The sequence below is a fragment of the Entelurus aequoreus genome, linkage group LG08, assembly GCF_033978785.1.
Source record: "Entelurus aequoreus isolate RoL-2023_Sb linkage group LG08, RoL_Eaeq_v1.1, whole genome shotgun sequence".
In the NCBI taxonomy this organism is placed as follows: Eukaryota; Metazoa; Chordata; class Actinopteri; order Syngnathiformes; family Syngnathidae; genus Entelurus; species Entelurus aequoreus.
In genome coordinates this window covers 71,134,165-71,157,922 of record NC_084738.1, presented here as the reverse complement: position 1 = coordinate 71,157,922, position 23,758 = coordinate 71,134,165, and the positions used below count along the sequence as shown (strand labels likewise).

Below are 23,758 nucleotides of genomic sequence, written 5' to 3'. Positions count from 1 at the left end.
CCATAGCAATGAGGATCTTCCGGGCTACCTGTGAGTACTGTAATTTACAGTAGAACCCTCTCAAGGCTACATAATAGAAAGAAAAAAAAATGTAAACAAGAAAAAAAAGGTTATTATATTGAAAAATATATTTTAAAAAATAATAATATGTTAAAAAATAAATAATGAAAAAAGCCTACTATATTGAAAAATATTGAAGAAAAACAATATTTCAAAAAATGTATTACAAAAGGCTACTTTATTCGGTGAAACAAGTATACGGTTGTTTCTATTTTTTTTTTTTTTTTAATACTTTGTAGCACTTTGAGATTTTAACTAATGTAAAGTGCGTTACAAATGTAATTCATTATTATTATTATTATTATTATTATTATAAATGTGTTCCTGTGTATTATTTATCCAGCAGTGGTCATCCACGATGGTATTTTGGGGGGGTAATCAGTGAAGTCGGACATCACTGAAGGCCTAGGTGGGAAACGCACGGCCCGCCACCGTATTTGGTGCTCAAAAAGAGGCTCAAGGTACATACCATACCATACCATACCATACCATACCAACTTTATTTATAAAGCCCTTTAAAAACAACCACAGTTGAAAAACAAAGGGCTGTACACCACAAAGGTACACATTGCCAGCATGAATTGATTAACGTGGACCCCGACTTAAACAAGTTGAAAAACTTATTGGGGTGTTACCATTTAGTGGTCAATTGTACGGAATATGTACTGCAGGGTTTCCCGCAGCGCTTTGTTGTTAAGGTGGCCGCCACCGCCTAAACTAAAGTCTTAACAAGCTGCTCCGCTTCGTACTGCCTCTGTCAGTTCGTCTCTGCGGCACCCAGCATTGTCCCACCCACAGAACCATCTGATTGGTTACACGCAGAGCGGTAACAGCCAATCAGCAGTGCGTATTCAGAGCGCATGTAGTCAGTGCTTAGGCAGGCAGAGAGGAGAGAGGGTGCGGGTGAGCGGACAGGTGTTTAGCAGGTGAGCATAATGCAGCGGACTCTCCCCAAATTATAATAAACACTTCCAAGTCAAGTACTAGTAACATCACTATGAGCCCGTTGACGTTCTAGAAACATAAGCGGCAGCTCAGCTCGCTCGCAGTCCTTGAGGTGAAGGCTAATTAGCTTTTAGCGTAAAGTTAGCTCACTGTGTGTGTGTGTTACGGACAGCAAAGCCCTGTCTGTCTGATCGAAAAACAAGCATTATTGACCTACAGTTAACAACTAAGTTATTTCACTTGACCTTTTTCTGTGTTGATTGAGCTGTGTTGAAGCAGCAAAAAAGGACATTATGTTAAATGAAGAGTTTCTGTCTCTGATAGTTGATATAATAATGTAAAAAGCTTACATGAACTCCATGGTGTTCAGGGATGAATAGTCTCTCCTATTGCTATTGTACTATTTTTTTCAGCTATAGTTACATTAATCATTAGTAATGTAGCAGCGTGTTTTGAATGACAGGGTCCCTGCTATCACATGTTGATAAAAATATAACATTTACATAATAAAAATCAACTACAGGCTTCCGATAATGCTGTAATAAATTAAGCATGATGAGTTGAACACATGTCAGCATGTGGCCCCACTTTTAACTCTTTTTTTCAAACGCTAACTTACAGTAAGTCATTAATTTGTCATTATTTTGACTTACTAAGTCATAATAATGACATACTTAGTATCTCAGGTAACTAGGACTGTTTTGTTTTTACTTTACGGAAAAAATATTGAGATATTGATGGCGACAGGCCGAGTTACACCGATCCTTACACCCGCCCACCCCCTTCCCCGGTCTGTCCGCCGGAAAGACACCACTTTAAAGGCCTACTGAAAGCCACTACTACCGACCACGCAGTCTGATAGTTTATATATCAATGATGAAATCTTAACATTACAACACATGCCAATACGGCCGGGTTAACTTATAAAGTGACATTTTAAATTTGCCGCTAAACTTCCGGTTCGAAACGCCTCTGAGGATGCCGTATGCGCGTGACGTAACCCGGGGAACACGGGTATGCCTTCCACATTGAAGCCAATACGAAAAAGCTCTGTTTTCATTTCATAATTCCACAGTATTCTGGAAATCTGTGTTGGTGAATCTGTTGCAATCATGTTCATTGCATTATGGAGAAAGAAGCTGAGCAAGCAAAGAAGAAAGTTGTCGGTGCGAAATGGACGTATTTTTCGAACGTAGTCAGCAACAACAGTACACAGCCGGCGCTTCTTTGTTTACATTCCCGAAAGATGCAGTCAAGATGGAAGAACTCGGATAACAGAGACTCTAACCAGGAGGACTTTTGACTTCGATACACAGACGCCTGTAGAGAACTGGGACAACACAGACTCTTACCAGGATTACTTTGATGGGATTTTTAAAGGCCTACTGAAATGACATTTTTTTATCCAAACGGGGATAGCAGATCCATTCTATGTGTCATACTTGATCATTTCGCGATATTGCCATATTTTTGCTGAAAGGATTTAGTAGAGAACATGGACGATAAAGTTCGCAACTTTTGGTCGCTGATAAAAAAAAAGCCTAGCCTGTACCGGAAGTAGCGTGACGTCGCAGGTTGAAGGGCTCCTCACATTTCCCCATTGTTTACACCAGCAGCGAGAGCGATTCGGACCGAGAAAGCGACGATTACCCCATTAATTTGAGCCAGGATGAAAGATTCGTGGATGAGGAACGTGAGCGTGAAGGACTAGAGTGCAGTGCAGGACGTATCTTTTTTCGCTCTGACCGTAACTTAGGTAAAAGGGCTCATTGGATTCCGCACTCTCTCCTTTTTCTATTGTGGATCACGGATTTGTATTTTAAACCACCTCGGATACTATATCCTCTTGAAAATGAGAGTCCAGAACGTGAAATGGACATTCGCAGTGACTTTTATCTCCACGACAATACATCGGCGAAGCACTTTAGCTACGGAGCTAACGTGATAGCATCGTGCTTAAATGCGGATAGAAACAAAAGAAATAAGCCCCTGACTGGAAGGATAGACAGAAGATCAACAATACTACTATCAGGAGACACCGAACCAAACACTGGACCTGTAACCACACGGTTAATGCTGTGCCGCCAGTCGAAGCCTAGCAATGCTGTTGCTAACGACGCCATTGAAGCTAACTTAGCTACGGGACCTTGTCAGAGCTATGCTAAAAACATTAGCGCTCCACCTACGCCAGCCCTCATCTGCTCATCAACACCCGTGCTCACCTGCGTTCCAGCGATCGACGGCGCGACGAAGGACTTCACCACGATCATCGATGCGGTCGGCGGCTAACGTCGGATAGCGCGTCTGCTATCCAAGTCAAAGTCCTCCTGGTTGTGTTGCTGCAGCCAGCCGCTAATACACCAATCCCACCTACAGCTTTCTTCTTTGCAGTCTCCATTGTTCATTAAACAAATTGCAAAAGATTCACCAACACAGACGTCCAGAATACTGTGGAATTTTGAGATAAAAACAGAGTTTTGTATTGGATTCAATGGAGTCCGAATACTTCCGGTTCAACGATTGACGTCACGCGCATGCGTCATCATACATAGACCTTTTCAACCGGAAGTTTAGCGGGAAATTTAAAATGTCACTTTCTAAGTTAACCCGGCCGTATTGGCATGTGTTGCAATGTTAAGATTTCATCATTGATATATAAACTATCAGACTGCGTGGTCGCTAGTAGTGGCTTTCAGTAGGCCTTTAAAATCTCCTTTTATCACCGGGGGAATACTTAGCATCACATTCATTATGCATTCCCCTGAGACCCCGAGAAAAAAAAACCGGGGGACCAGATGACGCCGCGCTAAACTCCCGAGTCAAACGACGCGCAAACACAAATCCCGCGGACGCTCCCGACGCCCAGATTCCGGGAAAAGAAAGCTCAATTCAATTTGCCCCCGGGGGGGGCCTGATGCGGATTAACGATCTGATAGTCACTTAGCCGCTAATCTAATCAAAAAAAAGAAGAAGAGGGATCCTGTCTCAATGGTGTAATTACGCTGAAGAGCAGCAGAGAGGCTGGAGTCCATTGAAGCCTCACGTCTCAATAGTCACATTCCCCGACAACAATAACCAGCTGCTGAGTCACGCTAATTGCCAAACCCTTAAAGTTAAACGTTCGAGCAAATCCCCCGAATTAGCGCTTTTATCCCCTCTACGGCCTTTTCAGTAATTGTTTTAAACGAGGCTTCTCGATTACGGCAGGAAAACATCAATCCACGCCGATTTAGCGTTGTCTTACTGGCACTTGCTGGAAAGCATGGCGCCAACACTTGAAGCGGGAGGGATGGGCACTGAATCGGGTACTTTTGTAGGTACCGACCAGGTCCTGATTCAGGCGCCGTATAAATATACGCCACACACACATATTCAACGCTCTCGACGCTTGAATCCCTTAGGGGCGATGGACGGCTGACTAGCGCTTATACAGCAGCTCTGTTGCAAGTTTTGTGGATTCTATGTAACTTGTTTATGTGTGCAAAGGCTACGAGGTGTTTTTCCTTGGCTTCAGTATGGACCCCCTCCCTGGAGTCCAGCCTTTGACTGAATATGCTTTTACCCCCCCCCCCCCCCCCCCCAAATTCAGCTGACAACAACACTTTATTTTAGGGTAGTTATGTTCCAATTTTGCTGACATTTCCATTAATTTAATGAATGTGGGAATGAATTTAACTGTTTCTTATTTCAAATGCACTGTTTGATAAATGCTTATTTAGTGAAACAACATTTTTTTTTTTTAAACTGCATCAATATACATAAATTATAGATGCGTCGATAATCGATTTTTAATCAAATCAAATATTCCCCCCCTCGACCACATACATGCTACCAAATTGCGTGAATTTGGTCGTCAAAACTAAGACGCGCCATGCAAATCAAACAGCTGCTGTGTAATAAGTACAATACTTGCAGTACAACCTGACCACCTGAGGGCACCACAGACTGTGGACGCTTTTAAAAAAGGCTTAAAAACCCTTCTTTTTAAAAATGCCTCTTTTTTTATAGATATATGCATACCAGTTCTAGCTATTTGGCTCTTCTAGTTTTGATTTTTATTTATTTTTCTTATCTTTTTATTTGTATTTGTTTTAATACACTGTAGCACTTTGAGGTTGTTTACTCAATGTAAAGTGCTTTTTACAAATAAAATATATTATTATTATTATTAGTAGTAGTAGTACAAACATTTGTAGGGCTAAAAAAAAAAACGCACACTCAGCTTAATGGCAAAGACTACTTCCTGACTCCGGCAACGCATCGAATGTCGTGGAATGGCAACGGCGGACAAAGTCTGCTACATAAAACTTGCAAATGAGACTCAGAAGTGTAGGAAAACAAGATATCATTATTGAACGTTACAAAAATAACATTTATAAGCACATGAACTAGGGTTGTACGGTATACCGGTACCGGTATACTATCGCGGCACTAATGAATAAAAAAAAAAAAAACGGAACAGTACTCTGTTTGAAAAGTACCGGTTCCCTGTATTTTTTTATTTTATTTTCTTAACGGACATGACGGCGAGTCGTCACGTCGTGACATTGCTGGGTTTTACGAGCAGAGGAGCACGTTCGGCAGCGCACACACACAGAGTACTTCGTTATCACTGGAGGACGAGGAGTATCAAAACATGCTTCACTACACACCGTAGGAGGAGACAATAGCTCACCGGCGTCACAATGTAAACAAACGCCACGGGTGGATCTACACCAGACATCCACTGTAATGATACCAAGTACAAGAGTGTATCTAGTCGATACTACTATGATTACATCACAACGTCACACAATCATTTTTGACTTATTTAAAAATTCATATGTCAGGACTTTGAATATGACCAATGTATGATCCTGTAACTACTTGGTATCGAATCGATACCTACACGTGTGGTATCATCCAAAACTAATGTAAAGTATCAAAGAAGAGAAGAATAAGTGATTATTGCATTTTAACAGAAGTGTAGATAGAACATGTTGAAAGAGAAAATAAGCAGATATCAACAGTAAATGAACAAGTAGATTAATAATCATTTTTTACAGTTTGTCCCTCATAATGTGTACAAAATAATAGGTGTATAAATGACACAATATGTTACTGCATACGTCAGCAGACTAATTAGGAGCCTTTGTTTGTTTACTTACTACTAAAAGACAAGTTGACTATTTTATTTAAGGACTAAATTGCAATAATAAACATATGTTTCATGCACAATACGATTTTTTGTTCAAATAAAGCCAATAATGCAATTTTTTTGTGGTCCCCTTTATTTAGAAAAGTATCGAAATAAGTACCAAAATATTGGTATCGGGACAACCCTAACATCGTCGTAAATATCACCATCTTGGCGAATGCGACTCATTTTGAGTAACAGGAGTTTTTAGCCCTCAATGACGGAACGCCACTTGAAATTTGGTCACATGGGATTTATGCTGATGGCATCTTATAATGAAGCACATTACAGTCGTTAGTTAAAAAAGTAATGGAGGTAAAATGACGGGTTTAATGTCGGAATATCTTTGAATATAGAGAACAATAAATAGTTGTACTTTTTCTTGAATGATGTAAATATGGAATATTCCACTTTTTTCATAGGGGGTAACAGGACTTATTTTTATTGAAAACATTTTTTTTTTTATTTTTTTTTAAAGAAACGGGATAGAGAGTAAATACAGTAAATATCTAAAAAAATATATATATTTTTGAAGGATTAATTGATTGTATTTCATGGCCGAGTCTGATTTTAGCAAGCGAGGACAGGCAACAAAATGCTTTTTTTTTCTGCAGCATCCAAGGTGTTACACCTTCTGGGGGTATACATAATTTAGCAGCAGTTAAGTGCAGCCAGGACCAAAAAGTCCTCAGGGAGTTTTTTAAGAGTGTATAATAAAAAAAATATATATATTTGGATTTATATTATTTTCCAACTGTTTCTGGTTAAATCTCTCAAATCACTTCAGTCCTAGATTTTGAAAAAAAAAAGGTCAACATAGATTTGTTTATTTTATTCCAACCCTTTGAATGCACATATGAACTAATAATGTCAGTTTTTAGTTTGAAAAATTGAAAGACTGAAGTTGATTTGATCAAAAATAAGTAGAAAAAAATACGACTCCAAAAACATTTAAAAATTAAAGCTGCAAGCAGCGTTGGTCGGGTCCGCATTTTGGCAGGTGCTAGTCCTAGGTGTCCCAATACTTTTGTCCAGTGGTAGTCCTGAGTGAGACCTACATAGAGGTTTTTGTTTCGTGTCTCTACGATATTCGTACTGGGAGTTAGATTCTTTTGTGTAGTGTACTACCTTCTCTGCATTCTGTGCTCACGCTGGTGCTTTCTGCTTTTAAGCAGCCATCTTAAAACAACAGCAGCGGAGCAACTTTAGTGCTGCGGGTCTTTGAAGGCACGTAAAATCAAAACTGTAGCACTAAATGAAACGCCGTCGTCAACTTTTAATCAGTAGGGTTCAATCTCTCTCCTGTAGCAGTTTGAAGCCGAAACGACAAACGCGCTCGGAGGTGATAATGTTTGATGTTTGGTGACCGGTTGTAACAAAAATTTTGTTTTGAAGGAGGAATAGCAAACTTCCTGTTGATTTTTGCTGAAGGATGTCAATCTAAGAAATGTAGGTCTAGGTGAGACCTACATAGAGGTATTTGTTTCATGTCTCTAAGAGAGAAGTTACAAGCAGTTTTGTCTTGAGTTTTCCTCTGAGGAGCAGTTGTGTCTCTGTTTTATTCAAAAATTGCGCTAGAGCACAATTTTGAGTTTTGGGGTTCGGTTTTTTTTTTAGATGGCAATTTCCACCAGTGCCGATGTGTGTGAGAAGTTTGGTGAGTTTTGAAGTATTTTAAAGGGGTCAAATTACAGCTCAAAGAGGCAAAAATGAGTGTTTTTAGTCATTTTTTGTCTTGAAGGGGAAATTGCCAACTTCCTGTTGATTTTTGCCCGAAGAAATTAATTAATAAAAAGTAGGTCTAAGTGAGACCTACATAGAGGTTTTTGTTTCATGTCTCTACGACATTCCTAGAGGGAGTTACAGGCAGTTATCTTCCTAGGGGGCGCTAGAGCGCAATTTAGATTTTTGAGGTTAGGATTTTTTACTAAAGTTTTTGGGTCACTTTTTTCTATTTGTTTGTCAAATTTGGTGAGTTTTGAAGCATCTTAAGGGGGGCAAAGTAGTGCGCAAAGCTGCGGAATAATAATAATTAAAGCTGCAAGCAGCGTTGGTCGGGTCCGCGTTTTGGCAGGTGCTAGTCCTAGGTGTCCCAATACTTTTGTCCAGTGGTAGTCCTGAGTGAGACCTACATAGAGGTTTTTGTTTCGTGTCTCTACGATATTCGTACCGGGAGTTAGAGGAAGTTGTATCTGAGTTCACATTGTCATTACAGGGTATTGTGTGTAGAATTTTGAGGACAAAAAAGAAGAAATTGCATTTTCCGTTGTCATTATAGGCACCGGAGCAGCATCAGTGCAGCGGGTCTTTGAAGGCACGTAAAATCAAAACTGTAGCACTAAATGAAACGCCGTCGTCAACTTTTAATCAGAAGGGTTCAATCTCTCTCCTGTAGCAGTTTGAAGCCGAAACGACAAACGCGCTCGAAGGAGATAATGTTTGATGTTTGGTGACCGGTTTTAACAAAAATGTTGTTTTGAAGGAGGGATAGCAAACTTCCTGTTGATTTTTGCTGAAGGATGTCAATCTAAGAAATGTAGGTCTAGGTGAGACCTACATAGAGGTATTTGTTTCATGTCTCTAAGAGAGAAGTTACAAGCAGTTTTGTCTTGAGTTTTCCTCTGAGGAGCAGTTGTGTCTCTGTTTTATTCAAAAATTGCGCTAGAGCACAATTTTGAGTTTTGGGGTTCGGTTTTTTTTTTAGATGGCAATTTCTACCAGTCCCGATGTGTGTGAGAAGTTTGGTGAGTTTTGAAGTGTTTTAAAGGGGTCAAATTACAGCTCAAAGAGGCAAAAATTAGTGTTTTTAGTCATTTTTTGTCTTGAAGGGGAAATTGCCAACTTCCTGTTGATTTTTGCCCGAAGAAATTAATTAATAAAAAAGTAGGTCTAAGTGAGACCTACATAGAGGTTTCATGTCTCTACGACATTCCCAGTGGGAGTTACAGGCAGTTTTCTTCCTAGGGGGCGCTAGAGCGCAATTTTGATTTTTGAGGTTAGGTTTTTTTACTAAAGTTTTTGGGTCACTTTTTTCTATTTGTGTGTCAAATTTGGTGAGTTTTGAAGCATGTTAAGGGGGGCAAAGTAGTGCGCAAAGCTGCGGAATAATAATAATAAAGAATAAAGAATAATAATAAAACGTTACAATTTCAATAGTGTCCTTTCGTCCCATTGCAAAAGGACTCCCTTTGGGATTCCTTTGACAATGGGCCTGTGCGGACCCTAAAAACGGTACCTGGGAATCGATACAGGTCCTCAACGGCACCAGTTTTTGGTACTTTTGTGTGTGTTAATAAGTGAATTATATTATTAATATATGTTTATTGTTTGATAAAAACATTTATTTTTTAATGTAACATTTAAAAATGAGCTTATTATGATAACAGTGCTGTCCAGGTGTTATATTTTCTGATCTGCCTCATTTGAAATGCAGTTGCACTTCCGAGACATTAGATGGCAGTACTGTGCAGGCTACATATGCTATGTTGTTTCGCAGGAAGTTAAACGTTGTGTCGCGCCCTACAAAGCGTTAATCGTCTAAGTATTGTGCTTATTACTGTTGCGTTTGACCAGATGTTTCTCCAAGTGGGATGTAAAACGCTGGTCAGTCCCAAGTTCCTTAGATGACATATAAACTGAACTCAAAGGTACCACCAAGCACAGAATAGGTATTTTGTCATTTATTGTCAAATATTTGAGAATAGAGACCAGCCTTGAACAACACATACAAATGCGTAGCCCAAGTTGATCTGAAAACATCCCGGAATGCACTCTCCTCTTCAATATCTACCCCCGCCCTCACTTCTCTCACTTCAAACACATTCTCCTTGTCTCTTATCTTGAGTCTGGCCTGGGAAGCAGAACAGGGAGTATTCCTCCTTCTCGTGTTATCTCTACTCTCTGCATTCCACTGCTAGAAGACCGACACCTTACTTTGCAGACTAGTAAAGAAGGAAGAATACTAGCTATTTTGTAATACGATTATGGAGGAAAGAAGAAACACAAAAATATGGATATATGAAAATATATATATATCCTTCATTACCCAACAGCTGTCGGATTGTAGCATTCATCCAAGTTGTAGTTTTCATGAACAAATTTGGAGGTGTTCAAATCGCCATGTAAAATCGCTGATGCTAATAGTAGCCTGTGTGTGTTAATAAATGTTAATTGTTTGTTAATAAAATTTTATTTTTTAATGTAACATTTAAAAATGAGCTTATTATGATAACTGTGCTGTCCAGTTATAACTTGTTTTCTGATCTCAGTTGTCATTAAATGGCAGTAGTGTGCAGGCTACATATGCCGTGTTGTTTCGCAGGAAGTTAAACGTTGTGTCGCGCCCTACAAAGTGTTAATCGTCTAAGTATTGTGCTTATTACCCACCAGCTGTTGGATTGTAACATTCATCCAAGTTGTAGTTTTCGTTAACAAATTTGGAGGTGTTCAAATCGCCATGTAAAATTGCTGATGCTAATAGTAGCCTGTCTATGGAAAATCCCATGTAAACTAGCATCGAGCTAGCGCATTTTTTGGAAGAGCGGAGCCTTACGTTACGTTTTAGCGTTTTCTACCGAGCATACTTTTTTTTGGATCGGTGTTGAAAATGGCAACATTACTCCGGGGGAGTTTGGCTCGGTCCGTCTGCCTGAGTGATCGTTTACGCGAGCCGGTGTTTAGTCTGCAACCGCTGCGCCCTACAAAGTGTTAATCATGTAAGTCCTGTGCTCATAACTGTGCTCATGACACACCAGCTGTTGGATTGTAGCATTCATCCAAGTTGTAGTTTCCATTAACAAATTTGAAGGTGTTCAAATCGCCATGCAAAATCGCTGATGCTAATAGTAGCCTGTCTTTGGCAAATCCCATGTAAACTAGCATCAAGCTAGCGCTGTCCAGTTATAACTTGTTTTCTGATCTCACTTGTCATTAGATGGCAGGACTGTGTAGGCTACATATGCTGTGTTGTTTTAACGAGGGCGTGGATTTTTTTTCCAGGAAGTTAAACGTTGTGTTGCGCCCTAAAAAGTGTTAATCATGCAAGTATTGTGCTCATTACACACCAGCTGTTGGATTGTAGCATTCATCTAAGTTGTAGTTTTCGTTAACAAATTTGGAGGTGTTCAAATCGCCATGTAAAATCGCTGATGCTAATAGTAGCCTGTCTATGGCAAATCCCACGTAAACTAGCATCAAGCTAGCGCTGTCCAGTTATAACTTGTTTTCTGATCTCAGTTGTCATTAGATGGCAGGACTGCGTAGGCTACCTATGCCGTGTTGTTTCACTGGCGTATAGAAACGTTGTGTTGCGCCCTACAAAGTTTTAATCAGGTAAGTACTGTGCTCATTACACACCAGCTGTTGGATTGTAACATTCATTTAAGTCAGAGGTGTCAAAGTGGTTTTCACTGAGGGCCACATGGCAGTTATGTTTGGCCCCAGAGGGCCGCTTCTAACAGTGAATACTATTATTACACCATTTTTAAATGTATTTTATTAGGGAATTTTTTGGGGAACTAAAATGTAAAAAAAATATGGTAAGTTGCGATAATTTCACTTCAAAATTTTGTGTTTATTACTGTAAATGGAAAAACGGTATTGCTGTTTTTATAGTAAATAATAGGCAGCTCAGTTGCCAGAATCTTACTGTAAAATTCGCATTTGTTTTTTTACTGTAAATAAAAAAAACTGCAATTTTACAGTAACATTTTAGCACCTGAGCTGCCAGTTTTTTTTCTTTTTACGGCAAATCAACAACTGTAGATTTTTCGGTGTATTACTGTAAATGCCAAAACAACACCACAGTTTATTACAGTAAAAAAAAAGTACAATTGTTTTCATTTAGAGAAAAATGCTGTAGAAAACACAATAAAATGTCACAATTTTACCATGAAATCTATTGCTACTTTTACATTGCACAATTTGATGGATAACTTGCTTTGAAATCATTATTATTAGTATAAAAATATAAAATATCGGCCAATTCAGAAACATCGCCCTGCTGAACGTAGAAGGAAAAATCTTCTTCTCAGTGCTGGCCAGAAGGATGACCACCTACCTGCTAGAGAATTGCTACATCGACACCAACTGCCAGAAAGCAGGAGTTCCAGGTTTCCCAGGATGCGTAGAGCACTCTACGATGATCTGGGACCAGATCCAGAAGGCCAAGCGGGAGAAGACCGACCTGCATGTCATCTGGCTCGATCTCGCCAACGCGTACGGATCGGTCCCACACCAGCTGATCAACTACGCCTTGGAGTTCTTCCACATGCCACCCTGCATCAAGAACCTGGTAGCGCTTTACTTCAGCGATCTGCAGATGTGCTTTGCCCTCCAGGACTTCACCACCGGGTGGCAGCATCTAGAAGTGGGAATTGCAATGGGGTGTGCCATTTCTCCAATCTTGTTCGTGGCAGCCTTTGAGATAATCCTCATCGGAGCAAGGCAAATGGTTGGAGGAATCAAAACACCATCTGGTCAGAGGTTACCCCCATTGAGGAGCTATATGGACGATGTCACCAGCCTCCTTCAGACAGCAGCATGTACATCTCGACTGCTGAAAAGGGTGGATGAGTTGACATCATGGGCCAGAATGAAGATCAAACCCTCCAAATCCCGTAGCCTGTCACTCAGAAGGGGAGTCAGAAACGACAACACCATCTTTGTCGTCGGGGGAGAGAAAATCCCCCTCCTGTCTGAGCAACCCATCAAAAGCCTGGGGAGGCAGTACACTGCAGAGCTGTCCGATAAACAGATGGGGAGGACTGTCATGAAACAACTCACGGACGGCCTGGCAAGGATCGACCAGAGCCAACTCCCTGGAAAGTACAAGGTCTGGTGCTACCAGTTCATACTCTACAGGAGGGTGATGTGGCCTCTGAAAATGAGCGAGATCCCCTCATCTGCCGTGAGTAAGATGGATGGAAAAGCCAACTCATTCATCAGAAAGTGGCTGGGACTACCACGGTGCCTTTCAGAAACGGGCCTCTTTGGGAAGAACGCACTGCAGCTGCCACTGCAGTCTATCAGTCTGGGCTATATGCAGGAGAAGTCCAGGCTGGTCCTCGAACTAAGAGAGTCCACTGACCAGTCAGTAAGGAACGCCAATGCCAAGGTTCCCACTGGCCGAAAGTGGAAAGCCCAAACTGAGGTTGACCGAGCTGTCAGTAGGCTGCATCACCAAGAGCTCATGGGCAGAGTCCAGGCAGGAAGAGCAGGGCTAGGATGGGGAGAAGCGCCTCGGTTCTGGTCTAAGGCCAACCGCAAGGAGAGGAAGGAGATGGTGGTGGCGGAGGTGACGAGGATGGAGGAAGAGCGCTATAAGATCAAGGCCGTGTCGCAGGGCCGACAAGGAAGGTGGACAACCTGGGAGGGAGTGGTCAACCGGAACATCAGCTGGTCCGACCTGTGGAAGATTCCACAGGCAAGGATCAGCTTCCTTATTCGTTCAACCTACGACACGCTTCCCTGTCCTCGTAACCTTCACCAATGGTTCGGGAACGAGGAATGCTGCTCACTCTGCAATGCTCCCAACGCAATCTTGTCGGGCTGCAAGACCGCACTCTCTCAGGGGCGCTATAGATGGCGCCACGACCAGGTCCTGAGGAAACTAGCGGAGGTGCTGGAGGGGTGTCGACAGGGCAGCAAAGAATCACCACCAGCAGAGAACCATACCAGCTTTGTCACGGAAGGGGGGGGTCAAAGATACATCAGGCCAAGAGAGACAGCAGCAAGGCCCTTTTCCCCAGACCAGGAGTGGGACATGAGGGTTGACCTCAATAGGCAGCTCCGGTTCCCCACGGAGATCACCACTACATCTCTCCGCCCGGATATTGTAGTGTGGTCCAGCAAGGCAAGAGTGGTGCACCTTATTGAGCTGACCGTACCATCGGAGGAGGGGATCGAGGCCGCCTTTGAGCGCAAGAAGGCCAAGTACTCGGAGCTGGCTGCTGAGTGCCGGGAGGCTGGCTGGAAGACAACCATCTACCCAGTAGAAGTTGGCTGCCGAGGCTACGTGGGGCTGTCAACCACACGCCTTTTGAGGGACGTAGGAGTGACTGGAAGAAAGCTGAGAAAGGCCATAAAAGATCTGGCAGAGGAGGCCGAGAAAGGCAGCTTTTGGCTCTGGCTGAGGAGGAAGGACAGGAGCTGGGGAAAGAACAACTAACCCCGATAACAGCCGCAGGGGGTAACAGCTATCAGCTGCAGGGGGTGACAGGGAGACGTCCCTGTCACTGCTCCGCCACCAGGAGACGTTCCAGGATTAAAGGAGTGAAACGTTGGTGAATGGTGGTTCCTGGCTGATGACCCTGCAGCTGACCCGTGGGCACTGGAGGAGGTGCGACAGGCAGCAATGCCAAGCAGGAAATACTACCTACCTGTTCATTAACTGAACTTTATTTATATTTTAAAAATGGTTTGAATGTTTGATCATATATTTTTGCATAATTAGACAATATTTAAGTTAACATAATTTGCGATTACATGGAGTACATACGTTTTTTTTAAGAAATAATACATTTAGTAAGAAAAGTTACAGTACTTTATTGATACATGTTATTTGCAGGCTTTCGAGGGCCAAATAAAATGAAGTGGCGGGCCACATTTGGCCCTCGGGCCTTGATTTTGACACCTGTGATCCCAGTTGTAGTTTTCAATAACACATTTGGAGGTGTTCAAATCGCCATGTAAAATCACTCATGCTAATAGTAGCCTGTCTATGGCAAATCCCATGTAAATTAACATCAAGCTAGCGCAGGGGTCACCAACGCGGTGCCCGCGGGCACCAGGTAGCCCGTAAGGAGCAGATGAGTAGCCCGCTGGCCTGTTCTAAAAATAGCTCAAATAGCAGCACTTACCAGTGAGCTGCCTCTATTTTTTAATTTTCATTTATTTACTAGCAAGCTGTTCTCGCTTTGCCCGACATTTTTAATTCTAAGAGAGACAAAACTCAAATAGAATTTGAAAATCCAAGAAAATATTTTAAAGACTCGGTCTTCACTTGTTTAAATAAATGCATTAATTTTTTTCCTTTGCTTCTTATAACTTTCAGAAAGACAATTTTAGAGAAAAAATACAACCTTAAAAATTATTTTAGGATTTTTAAAACACATATACCTTTTTATCTTTTAAATTCCTTCCTCTTCTTTCCTGACAATTTAAATCAATGTTCAAGTAAAAAAAAATTTTATTGTAAAGAATAATAAATACATTTTAATTTAATTCTTCATTTTAGCTTCTGTTTTTTCAACTACGAATATTTGTGAAATATTTCTTCAAACTTATTATGATTAAAATACAAAAAAAATTATTCTGGCAAATCTAGAAAATCTGTAGAATCCAATTTAAATCTTATTTCAATGTCTTTTGAATTTCTTTTAAAATTTTTGTTCTGGAAAATCTAAAAGAAATAATGATTTGTCTTTGTTAGAAATATAGCTTGGTCCAATTTGTTATATATTCTAACAAAGTGTAGATTGGATTTTAACCTATTTAAAACATGTCATCAAAATTCTCAAATTAATTTTAATCAGGAAAAATGACTAATGATGTTCCATAAATTATTTTTTTTATTTTTTCAAAAAGATTCGAATTAGCTAGTTTTTCTTTTCTTTTTTTCCGGTTGAATTTTGAATTTTAAAGAGTCGAAATTGAAGATAAACCATGTTTCAGAATTTAATTGTCATTTTTTTTCGTGTTTTCTCCTCTTTTAAACCGTTCGATTAAGTATAAATATCATGAATTATTAATAATAACATAGAGTTAAAGGTAAATTGAGCAAATTGGCTATTTCTGGCAATTTATTGAAGTGTGTATCAAACTGGTAGCCCTTCGCATTAATCACTACCCAAGAAGTAGCTTTTGGTTTCAAAAAGGTTGGTGACCCCTGAGCTAGCGCATTTAGGAAGAGTGAAGCTTTACGTTTGAGCGTTTTCTACCAAGCATGGTTTTTTGTCTGAATATAAGTTGAAAAGGATTTGCAAATCATTGTATTCTGTTTTTATTCACCATTTACACAACGTGCCAACTTCACGGGTTTGGGGTTTTGTACAATTAGATCAACATGCAGGGCATGTTGCTTGATTTAAAAAAATTAATACAAGTATTTTACGGTTAATTTTATCCTACGTTTAAATATTTTTTTTTCCTGTGGACGTCACTGATGGAAATATTGTTTTTGCCCGCTTCCTGAGGCTAAAAAAAAATATATATATATATATATATGTTAACTAAAATCGCAGATTCTCCTACTTCCCAGTACACCCGAACGCGTCGCCACTGCCTCACCCTGCTGACGGCCAACATGTAGTCGAGCTTGCGCGACTTGCGCAGCGAGTGGCGCAGCTTCCAGTAGAGCAGGTGCTCCCAGGCGAACACCAGCAGGCTGAGGCCCATGGCCACCAGCAGCATGTAGAAGACGCCCGCCATGTTGTCGATGTCCAGCTTGCTGCTCATCACCTCGTTCTTCTCGTTCTGGCAGATGCCCGACAGCCACACCGTCTCCAGGCGCTGAGTGTCTCCTGGAGGCGGGGGGGGGGGGAGCACGGATTACGTTGAAGGGTTGCCGCCGCCACAATTCATCGACAATATCTCTTATTGGCCCATTTTTGTCACTCAAATGTTGTATGTCAGGGTGTGTTTGTGAATATACTTCAACCTCTCAGTGGAGGTGGATATTAACTCCACACATCAGGCAGCCTTCATGGTGTGTTTGTACTGCGTGTGTGTGTGTGTGTGTGTGTGTGTGTGTGTGTGTGTGTGTGTGTGTGTGTGTGTGTGTGTGTGTGTGTGTGTGTGTGTGTGTGTGTGTGTGTGTGTGTGTGTGTGTGTGTGTGTGTGTGTGTGTGTGATGGAGATAATCATTCCCCTCACACTCCACACCATTCTGCAGGGTTTTTATATCTTCCCAGAGAGCCAGCCTCCTTACAGCCAAACCAACTGGACTGTCGCCAATTTTGTGGCGCAATCGTTAGCATTCTATTATTAGCCTTTTTTTTTTGCAAAATTTGCAGGTACACAACTCAGAGTCAAATATTTTGTTACTGCTTTGTTTTAGCAATCAAGAATATTTCAGTTGTTTTTATCCGTCTTTGTGGGGACATTGTTGATTGCCATGTCAAGTTCGGATGTACTTTGTGGACGCAGTAAGTCTTTGCTGTCGTCCAGCATTCTGTTTTTGTTTACTTTGCAGCCAGTTCGGTTTTAGTTTTGTTCTGCATAGCCTTCCCTAAGCTTCAATGCCTTTTCTTAGGGGCACTCACCTTTTGTTTATTTTTGGTGGTTGAAAAACACTGGAGTAACTTACAGTATTTTGGTACTTGGCGCATGTTACAGTTAGCATTTTCGCTTTTTTAGCTACTTTAGCAGGTCTTTTATTTTGGTATTTTATCATTCTAACTGCAGGGTTTTTATATCTTCCGAGAGAGCCAGCCTCCTTACAGCCAAACAAACTGGACTGTCGCCAATTTTGTGGCGCAATCATTAGCATTCTATTATTAGCCTTTTTTTTTGCAAAATTTGCAGGTACACAACTCAGAGTCAAATATTTTGTTACTGCTTTGTTTTAGCAATCAAGACTATTTCAGTTGTTTTTATCCGTCTTTGTGGGGACATTGTTGATTGCCATGTCATGTTCGGATGTACTTTGTGGACGCAATAAGTCTTTGCTGTCGTCCAGCGTTCGGTTTTTCTTTACTTTGTTGCCAGTTCGGTTTTAGTTTTGTTCTGCATAGCCATCCCTAAGCTTCAATGCCTTTTCTTAGGGGCACTCACCTTTTGTTTATTTTGGTGGTTGAATAACACTGGAGTAACTTACAGTATTTTGGTACTTGGCGCATGTTACACTTAGCATTTTCGCTTTTTTAGCTACTTTAGCAGGTCTTTTATTTTGGTATTTTTATCATTCTAACTGCAGGGTTTTTATATCTTCCCAGAAAGCCAGCCTCCTTACAGCCAAACAAACTGGACTGACGCCAATTTTGTGGCGCAATCGTTAGCATTCTATTATTAGCCTTTTTTTTTGCAAAATTTGCAGGTACACAACTCAGAGTCAAATATTTTGTTACTGCTTTGTTTTAGCAATCAAGAATATTTCAGTTGTTTTTATCCGTCTTTGTGGGGACATTGTTGATTGTCATGTCATGTTAGAATGTACTTTGTGGACGCAATAAGTCTTTGCTGTCGTCCAGCATTCTGTTTTTGTTTACTTTGCAGCCAGTTCAGTTTTAGTTTTGTTCTGCATGGCCTTCCCTAAGCTTCAATGCCTTTTCTTAGGGGTACTCACCTTTTGTTTATTTTGGTGGTTGAAAAACACTGGAGTAACTTACAGTATTTTGGTACTTGGCGCATGTTACAGTTAGCATTTTCGCTTTTTTAGCTGATTTAGCATGTATCAGTGTCTTTTATTTTGGTATTTTTATCATTCTAACTGCAGGGTTTTTATATCTTCCCAGAGAGCCAGCCTCCTTACAGCCAAACAAACTGGACTGTCGCCAATTTTGTGGCGCAATCGTTAGCATTCTATTATTAGCCTTTTTTTTGCAAAATTTGCAGGTACACAACTCAGAGTCAAATATTTTGTTACTGCTTTGTTTTAGCAATCAAGAATATTTCAGTTGTTTTTATCCGTCTTTGTGGGGAAATTGTTGATTGCCATGTCAAGTTTGGATGTACTTTGTGGACGCAGTAAGTCTTTGCTGTCGTCCAGCGTTCGGTTTTTCTTTACTTTGTTGCCAGTTCGGTTTTAGTTTTGTTCTGCATAGCCTTCCCTAAGCTTCAATGCCTTTTCTTAGGGGCACTCACCTTTTGTTTATTTTGGTGGTTGAATAACACTGGAGTAACTTACAGTATTTTGGTACTTGGCGCATGTTACAGTTAGCATTTTAGCTTTTTTAGCTACTTTAGCAGGTCTTTTATTTTGGTATTTTATCATTCAAACTACAGGGTTTTTATATCTTCCGAGAAAGCCAGCCTCCTTACAGCCAAACAAACTGGACTGTCGCCAATTTTGTGGCGCAATCGTTAGCATTCTATTATTAGCCTTTTTTTTTGCAAAATTTGCAGGTACACAACTCAGAGTCAAATATTTTGTTACCGCTTTGTTTTAGCAATCAAGAATATTTCAGTTGTTTTTATCCGTCTTTGTGGGGACATTGTTGATTGCCATGTCAAGTTTGGATGTACTTTGTGGACGCAGTAAGTCTTTGCTGTCGTCCAGCATTCTGTTTTTCTTTACTTTGCAGCCAGTTCGGTTTTAGTTTTGTTCTGCATAGCCTTCCCTAAGCGTCAATGCCTTTTCTTACGGGCACTCACCTTTTGTTTATTTTTGGTGGTTGAATAACACTGGAGTAACTTATAGTATTTTGGTACTTGGCGCATGTTACAGTTAGCATTTTCGCTTTTTTAGCTAATTTAGCAGGTATCAGTGTCTTTTATTTTGGTATTTTATCATTCTAACTGCAGGGTTTTTATATTTTCCCAGAGAGCCAGCCTCCTTACAGCCAAACAAACTGGACTGACACCAATTTTGTGGCGCAATCGTTAGCATTCTATTATTAGCCTTTTTTTTTGTAAAATTTGCAGGTACACAACTCAGAGTCAAATATTTTGTTACTGCTTTGTTTTAGCAATCGAGAATATTTCAGTTGTTTTTATCCGTCTTTGTGGGGACATTGTTGATTGCCATGTCAAGTTTGGATGTACTTTGTGGACGCAGTAAGTCTTTGCTGTCGTCCAGCGTTCTGTTTTTGTTTACTTTGCAGCCAGTTCGGTTTTAGTTTTGTTCTGCATAGCCTTCCCTAAGCTTCAATGCCTTTTCTTAGGGGCACTCACCTTTTGTTTATTTTGGTGGTTGAATAACACTGGAGTAACTTACAGTATTTTGGTACTTGGCGCATGTTACAGTTAGCATTTTCGCTTTTTTAGCTACTTTAGCAGGTCTTTTATTTTGGTATTTTATCATTCTAACTGCAGGGTTTTTATATCTTCCCAGAAAGCCAGCCTCCTTACAGCCAAACAAACTGGACTGTCGCCAATTTTGTAGCGCAATCGTTAGCATTCTATTATTAGCCTTTTTTTTTGCAAAATTTGCAGGTACACAACTCAGAGTCAAATATTTTGTTACTGCTTTGTTTTAGCAATGAAGAATATTTCAGTTGTTTTTATCCGTCTTTGTGGGGACATTGTTGATTGCCATGTCAAGTTCGGATGTACTTTGTGGACGCAGTAAGTCTTTGCTGTCGTCCAGCGTTCGGTTTTTCTTTACTTTGTTGCCAGTTCGGTTTTAGTTTTGTTCTGCATAGCCTTCCCTAAGCTTCAATGCCTTTTCTTAGGGGCACTCACCTTTTGTTTATTTTTGGTGGTTGAATAACACTGGAGTAACTTACAGTATTTTGGTACTTGGCGCATGTTACAGTTAGCATTTTCGCTTTTTTAGCTACTTTAGCAGGTCTTTTATTTTGGTATTTTATCATTCTAACTGCAGGGTTTTTATATCTTCTGAGAGAGCCAGCCTCCTTACAGCCAAACAAACTGGACTGTCGCCAATTTTGTGGCGCAATCGTTAGCATTCTATTATTAGCCTTTTTTTTTGCAAAATGTGCAGGTACACAACTCAGAGTCAAATATTTTGTTACTGCTTTGTTTTAGGAATGAAGAATATTTCAGTTGTTTTTATCCGTCTTTGTGGGGACATTGTTGATTGCCATGTCAAGTTTGGATGTACTTTGTGGACGCAGTAAGTCTTTGCTGTCGTCCAGCATTCTGTTTTTGTTTACTTTGCAGCCAGTTCAGTTTTAGTTTTGTTCTGCATAGCCTTCCCTAATCTTCAATGCCTTTTCTTAGGGGCACTCACCTTTTGTTTATTTTTGGTGGTTGAAAAACACTGGAGTAACTTACAGTATTTTGGTACTTGGCGCATGTTACAGTTAGCATTTTCGCTTTTTTAGCTGATTTAGCAGGTATCAGTGTCTTTTATTTTGGTATTTTATCATTCTAACTGCAGGGTTTTTATATCTTCCCAGAAAGCCAGCCTCCTTACAGCCAAACAAACTGGACTGTCGCCAATTTTGTAGCGCAATTGTTAGCATTCTATTATTAGCCTTTTTTTTTGCAAAATTTGCAGGTACACAACTCAGAGTCAAATATTTTGTTACTGCTTTGTTTTAGCAATCAAGAATATTTCAGTTGTTTTTATCCGTCTTTGTGGGGACATTGTTGATTGCCATGTCAAGTTAGAATGTACTTTGTGGACGCAGTAAGTCTTTGCTGTCGTCCAGCGTTCGGTTTTTCTTTACTTTGCAGCCAGTTCGGTTTTAGTTTTGTTCTGCATAGCCTTCCCTAAGCTTCAATGCCTTTTCTTAGGGGCACTCACCTTTTGTTTATTTTTGGTGGTTGAATAACACTGGAGTAACTTACAGTATTTTGGTACTTGGCGCATGTTACAGTTAGCATTTTCGCTTTTTTAGCTACTTTAGCAGGTCTTTTATTTTGGTATTTTATCATTCTAACTGCAGGGTTTTTATATCTTCTGAGAAAGCCAGCCTCCTTACAGCCAAACAAACTGGACTGTCGCCAATTTTGCGGCGCAATCGTTAGCATTCTATTATTAGCCTTTTTTTTTGCAAAATTTGCAGGTACACAACTCAGAGTCAAATATTTTGTTACTGCTTTGTTTTAGCAATCGAGAATATTTCAGTTTTTTTTATCCGTCTTTGTGGGGACATTGTTGATTGCCATGTCAAGTTTGGATGTACTTTGTGGACGCAGTAAGTCTTTGCTGTCGTCCAGCATTCTGTTTTTCTTTACTTTGTTGCCAGTTTGGTTTTAGTTTTGTTCTGCATAGCCTTCCCTAAGCTTCAATGCCTTTTCTTAGGGGTACTCACCTTTTGTTTATTTTGGTGGTTGAATAACACTGGAGTAACTTACAGTATTTTGGTACTTGGCGCATGTTACAGTTAGCATTTTCGCTTTTTTAGCTGATTTAGCAGGTATCAGTGTCTTTTATTTTGGTATTTTTATCATTCAAACTGCAGGGTTTTTATATCTTCCGAGAGAGCCAGCCTCCTTACAGCCAAACAAACTGGACTGTCGCCAATTTTGTGGCGCAATCGTTAGCATTCTATTATTAGCCTTTTTTTTGCAAAATTTGCAGGTACGCAACTCAGAGTCAAATTTTTGTTACTGCTTTGTTTTAGCAATCAAGAATATTTAAGTTGTTTTTATCCGTCTTTGTGGGGACATTGTTGATTGTCATGTCATGTTCGGATGTACTTTGTGGACGCAGTAAGTCTTTGCTGTCGTCCAGCGTTCGGTTTTTGTTTACTTTGTAGCCAGTTCGGTTTTAGTTTTGTTCTGCATAGCCTTCCCTAAGCTTCAATGCCTTTTCTTAGGGGCACTCACCTTTTGTTTATTTTTGGTGGTTGAATAACACTGGAGTAACTTACAGTATGTTGGTACTTGGCGCATGTTACAGTTAGCATTTTCGCTTTTTTAGCTGATTTAGCAGGTATCAGTGTCTTTTATTTTGGTATTTTTATCATTCAAACTGCAGGGTTTTTATATCTTCCGAGAGAGCCAGCCTCCTTACAGCCAAAAAAACTGGACTGTCGCCAATTTTGTGGGGCAATCGTTAGCATTCTATTATTAGCCTTTTTTGCAAAATTTGCAGGTACACAACTCAGAGTCAAATATTTTGTTACTGCTTTGTTTTAGCAATCAAGAATATTTCAGTTGTTTTTATCCGTCTTTGTGGGGACATTGTTGATTGACATGTCAAGTTCGGATGTACTTTGTGGACGCAGTAAGTCTTTGCTGTCGTCCAGCGTTCTGTTTTTGTTTACTTAGCAGCCAGTTCAGTTTTAGTTTTGTTCTGCATAACCTTCCCTAAGCTTCAATGCCTTTTCTTAGGGGCACTCACCTTTTGTTTATTTTTGGTGGTTGAAAAACACTGGAGTAACTTACAGTATTTTGGTACTTGGCGCATGTTACAGTTAGCATTTTCGCTTTTTTAGCTACTTTAGCAGGCATCAGTGTCTTTTATTTTGGTATTTTATCATTCTAACTGCAGGGTTTTTATATCTTCCCAGAAAGCCAGCCTCCTTACAGCCAAACAAACTGGACTGTCGCCAATTTTGTGGCGCAATCGTTAGCATTCTATTATTAGCCTTTTTTTTTGCAAAATTTGCAGGTACACAACTCAGAGTCAAATATTTTGTTACTGCTTTGTTTTAGCAATGAAGAATATTTCAGTTGTTTTTATCCGTCTTTGTGGGGACATTGTTGATTGCCATGTCAAGTTTGGATGTACTTTGTGGACGCAGTAAGTCTTTGCTGTCGTCCAGCGTTCGGTTTTTCTTTACTTTGTTGCCGGTTCGGTTTTAGTTTTGTTCTGCATAGCCTTCCCTAAGCTTCAATGCCTTTTCTTAGGGGCACTCACCTTTTGTTTATTTTTGGTGGTTGAAAAACACTGGAGTAACTTACAGTATTTTGGTACTTGGCGCATGTTACAGTTAGCATTTTCGCTTTTTTAGCTGATTTAGCAGGTATCAGTGTCTTTTATTTTGGTATTTTATCATTCTA

The 23,758-nt window shown here is 40.2% G+C and overlaps 1 protein-coding gene across 1 annotated transcript in view; it reads right to left on the bottom strand.

Moving 5' to 3' along the window:
* LOC133656434 (glutamate receptor ionotropic, NMDA 2C-like) overlaps window positions 1-23,758 on the bottom strand; it is a 180,727-nt gene that overhangs the window by 10,705 nt on the left and 146,264 nt on the right. Inside the window, 2 exon segments of the mRNA XM_062057513.1 lie at window positions 9,953-10,031; window positions 16,469-16,701. Coding sequence (XP_061913497.1) covers window positions 9,953-10,031; window positions 16,469-16,701 — 312 coding nt within the window.